This window comes from Balaenoptera acutorostrata, chromosome 9 (assembly GCF_949987535.1).
Source record: "Balaenoptera acutorostrata chromosome 9, mBalAcu1.1, whole genome shotgun sequence".
In the NCBI taxonomy this organism is placed as follows: domain Eukaryota; kingdom Metazoa; phylum Chordata; class Mammalia; order Artiodactyla; family Balaenopteridae; genus Balaenoptera; species Balaenoptera acutorostrata.
In genome coordinates, this window is record NC_080072.1 from 7,318,280 (window position 1) to 7,322,662 (window position 4,383).

At 59.9% G+C, this 4,383-nt stretch overlaps 1 protein-coding gene across 1 annotated transcript; it reads right to left on the minus strand.

The window, feature by feature from the left end:
* Positions 1–297: 297 nt before the first annotated feature.
* On the minus strand, positions 298–3,206 carry TIGD3 (tigger transposable element derived 3). Its single transcript, XM_057553070.1, has 2 exons — positions 2,998–3,206; positions 298–2,057 (listed from the first exon to the last, which is right to left on the minus strand). The coding sequence occupies exon 2, from the start codon at positions 2,039–2,041 to the stop codon at positions 626–628; it is 1,416 nt and encodes a 471-aa protein (XP_057409053.1). The 5' UTR covers positions 2,042–2,057; positions 2,998–3,206; the 3' UTR covers positions 298–625.
* Positions 3,207–4,383: the final 1,177 nt, after the last annotated feature.

Sequence of the window (4,383 nt, forward strand, 5' to 3'; positions counted from 1 at the left end):
CTGTCCCTTCCTTTCTCAGACACCACCCCTACCATGGCAATCTGAGAGAGAAATCAGAGCAGCAGAATGTCCTGGGCAATACTTGGGATCTGCCTGTTTGCCCATGAGGAGTCCCCACGTCCTGGGAGTCCCTCCTGCCAGAAGAAGAGGTTCACTACTGGTCATCCGCAGACAGCTCCGGACAGCCGCGTTGCAGCAACCCTCAGCAATCAATTTAAAAAATCTGAGTTGAAAGTTTTCACCCTTCTCCCATGAAAATAACACCCTGGCCTCTTTTCTGATTAAAAACTTTATTTCCAGAAGCAGAACTGTTTTTAACACAGAATTCAAGGGATCGACCTGTCTGTAAAGCCCGAATTCCACCTTCCCAAGTCCCTGACTCCACAGAGGTTCAGAAACTATGCAGCCTAGCTTCACTCCCTGACACCCCATCTTTAGACCCTCTTCTCGGGGCTTGGAGAACTTTTGCTCAGAGCTTAGACTTAGTCTCCCAACTTGTCTCCCTTCAACACCTTTCACAAAAGCTCCATTTCCACGGGAAAGAGACCAGCCCCCCATCTGCCTTCTGAGAGAGGGCGTTTCCATGGGAAACAGGAGAGGAGGGGGTTCCGGCTGGAAGGGCCCTTCACAGGCAGCAGAGTCGCTCCACCTCCTCCTCACAGGCGTAGAAATTTTCAAATAGCTCAGGGGCGGTGCCATTGCACTCAAACCACCTCCTCAACGTGCCCAGAGCCCGGAGGGCGTCGGCTTTGGTGGGCAGGGGCTCGAAGCTGTCCTCTCCGCCCCCCTCCTGGTCTGCAGTGCCCACCTCCTCTTTGCACCCTCCAGACACAGGCTCCTCACCCTCCAGGTCCACAAAGCGGGAAAACTCCTCGAGGCTCAGCCCACCGGGGACGGGTGGCATCTCGGAGGCTTTGTGCGGGGCCAGGGGCGTTTTGCCTGGAGCCAGCCCTTCCTGAACAAAGCTGCTCACGATGAGCTGGAGAGGCACCTTGGCCCAGGCCGCTGCTGCCATGTGTAGAGCGTCCAGCACTGTGATGCCTGCCCCGGCCTCAGCTAGCGATGTGCTAGCCCTCTCGCTCTGGGCAGCAGCCAGCTTGCCCAACAGACGGCGCCGGTAATGGGCCTTAAAGGCCTGGACCACGGAGCTGGGCAGGGAAGGCGTGGTGCTAGCAGCGGACAGAGGCAAGAGCTTCACGTGGCCGAGCCCGGGCAGGCCTGCCAACTCCTCCACCACTCGGGCAGCCAGCAGCAAGGCTACCTGTCGGCCCTGCCGCCCCATGTCCCGATCAAACTGTGCCAACCATTCTGACCAGGGGATGGCCAGGTCAGGGTGGTAGGAGGCGGGCAGGGCCTCACTGCTGACCCCAAAGAAGCATCTTGGGGCAGCCTGGAGCCCACTGACCAACACCCGCCGTTTCTCTGTGCCCCTGCTGTTGGCACACAGCAGCACCTGTACCCGATCACACACACCCACTCTGCCGGGCACTGCCCGATATAGCAAGGGCACTTCAGCACACCCAAAAATGTCCTCTGGGGAGAAATCTTTAAGAGAAAGAGGCAGCTGGGCCTGGGGCGTGGGAGCTGGGGGAGGCGGCTCAGGGGTGAACGGAGGCGCCACTACGTGGCGGGCCCCGAAGCCCACGTTGTTTCGGCGTTTCCAGCGGACCAGCCAGCCGATGCTGGGCACAAAGTCCTGGCCCATGATGTCGGCCAGCTCCTTGGCTTTGTGGAGCAGCATGGGCCCCGTCACGTCCCAGGCCTTGGCCTGGGCAATGTGGTACCAGCAGAGCAGAGCCTCATCGATCCCGCTGTACTTGGACTCCCGCTTGCGTTTGCGCTCCCGGTTGGCCGTGCCACTGCACCAGTCCGCCAGCAGCTTCTCCTTATTCTTGCAGATGCGGGAGATCTGGGGCTGGGAGACCTGGAAGCGCCGGGCCACCTCCGACTGGGACATCTTGGACTCATCCAGCAGTTCCAGCACCTGGATCTTCTCGGCCAGGGACAGGGCGTGAAGCTTCTTCTTGCTGCACAGCTCCATGGCGTCTCCACAGCACCTGTGTGGGGAGGAAACGGTGAGCGGGGGCAACGGTGGAGGCCACTCGTGTTGGGAGAGGAGGTCAGTATGAAAAGAGATGTATGAGGCTGGGAGACAGGCTGGTGTGGGGGAGAGGCCAGGGAAGACTGGACCAGCTGGAAGAGGGTGAGGGTACCCTGAGCAGGAGGTGAGAGGGCTGGGCTCAAAGGAAGGGAAATGGCCAGGCTGAGCGAGAAGCGGGCCGGGCACTGACGGGGAGAAATGACAGAACAGAGCCCAGAGGAAGTGGCCCCCCGGTCAGAGGGAGAAGGGAGTCTGGGCTGGGGTTTGGGGGAGAAGGATGAATAGATCCGAGGGGACAGCTGCAGAGGCAACAAAGGAGAGTGGACGGGAGAGGACAGGGGGGCTGGGGCCGAGTGGGGCATGTGTAGGGATAATCAGAGCTGGCGGGAGGAATCCCCGAGAGGGGGAGGGGCATGGGGATGATGGCCTAGGCTGGATTTAGATGAAGATGTTTGGGGCAGGGTGGTGGAGTGAATGAACAGAATTGAGGTGACAGGTGTACAGACGACAAAGAGGGACGGATTGGGGGCTGAAGGAGCAAGTCTAATTTGGTGCTGGGTCCTGAGCAGGTAAGGCTGGGCCAGGGTCCTGCCTGGAGGGGGAGTAGGAGCACAAGGCCGAAAGGGCAGGTGCACAGGCGACAAAGGGCCAGAGGGGTTAGAAGGCCGCGGGCAGCGAGAGGGGCGGGGTGTCCTCAGCCGGGAGGGTCGTGGCCTGGGAGGGGTACCACGGCGCGGGGACGAGCGTCCGGGACCCAGGCAGGCCGGGAGTCGGGCTCCGCAACCCGGCCGGCCTCTCCCCACGGTGACCCGAGGTCCGTCGGCAGGACGGACCCAGTCATCTGCCCGCCGGGCCTCCAGGCCTCCCCGCCTCCCCGCCTCCGGCTCCGCACCCACCTCAGGCGCTCGTCCCGCGGCTCCCGCCCCGGCCCCGGCCCGGCTCCCGAGCCCCTATCCCGGCGGCTACGGGAGAGCAGGGGAGGGACGCGCGGAGCGGACAGAGGGGCTGCGCGGGCGACGGGCGCGCGCACAGCAGGACCCCAAGCGCGCCGCCCGCGCCGGGCCCTCTCCCGACAGGGAAGACCGCGGTCCGCCGTTGCGCTCCCACCGCCTCAGCCCCGCCTCGGCCCAATTAGATTGGCCTTCGGTGGCGTCCGTCCCGCCCCTGGCTAAGTCTCATTGGACATAGCGAAAGTGGCGGGTCGCCGGGTCCCCCGGGGGACGGAGCTTCCAGTGCTAAGGGACGGCGAGGCGGATCCCGGACGCGGCGGGAGTCCTGGAGGCGCCGCCAGCCTCAGGCGTCCCGGCCCTCGGGGCCTGACGAGACTCTGGGCAGCGTGAACGCCGGAGGTCTTCCTAGCCGTGACCCTAGGCAGCTTCCTCATCTGCCAAACAGGTCTAATACCCCTCATCGAGTGGTTTTTAAAAAAATGGAAGGTTTTAAGCTACACAAAAGATGTTACCATGGACAGCAGTGGCCTCACGTCTATCAGCCCGGCTACAATAAACTACTTGCTTGGGGCCAGTTCTGGTTTAGGGTGAGAAAAGTCTAATTTTTTTTTTTTTTGCCATGCCACGCAGCATGCGGGATCTTAGTTCCCCAACCAAGGATCGAACCCGTGCCCTGGCATTGGAAGCGTGGAGTCTTAACCACTGGACAGCCAGGGAAGTCCCAAAGACTAATTTTTATTTAGTTTTGGTACCTGTTGGCAAGATTCTAGTTCCCAAACTCAAGATTTAATATTATTCCCTTCCTTGGTAGCCTTCAGTTCTTTGCAATCAAATATAGACTTTCTAACCTGGGGTCTAGTGCTCCCCATTCAGATCTAGCCTGCTTTCCTCTCCCTTCACAGCTCTGATTGGAGGGCTGGGGCCACAGATGAGTCCCCTTTCTCACAGCTTCCCTTCCCATCCCAATCCTGATCCCTCTTCCATCCTGCTGTATGCCATCCTAAATCCACCTCCTGCAAACTTTCCAAATTTCCTCTCACTTATGCCTGCTAGTGTTCTCATCAGCATTCTCATTTCTTACATTTTTCGTCTATCTGTTCTGGCCTTAGACTACTGAACCACCAAGGATCATTTCATTGCTTTCCTCCCTCTGCTCCAGGCCTACTTCCACGTGAAGGCACGAGGATGGGGGCGGTGTTGTCCCTAACACAGTTCCCAAACTAGAGCACCCCGCTTACTTAACTGAACACAAGGGCCTAGGCCACACCTTTCAGTAGGAAACAGTGGCTTTCAGACTGTCCCAGAAAACCTTAAAGATACTTCAGGGGGTTC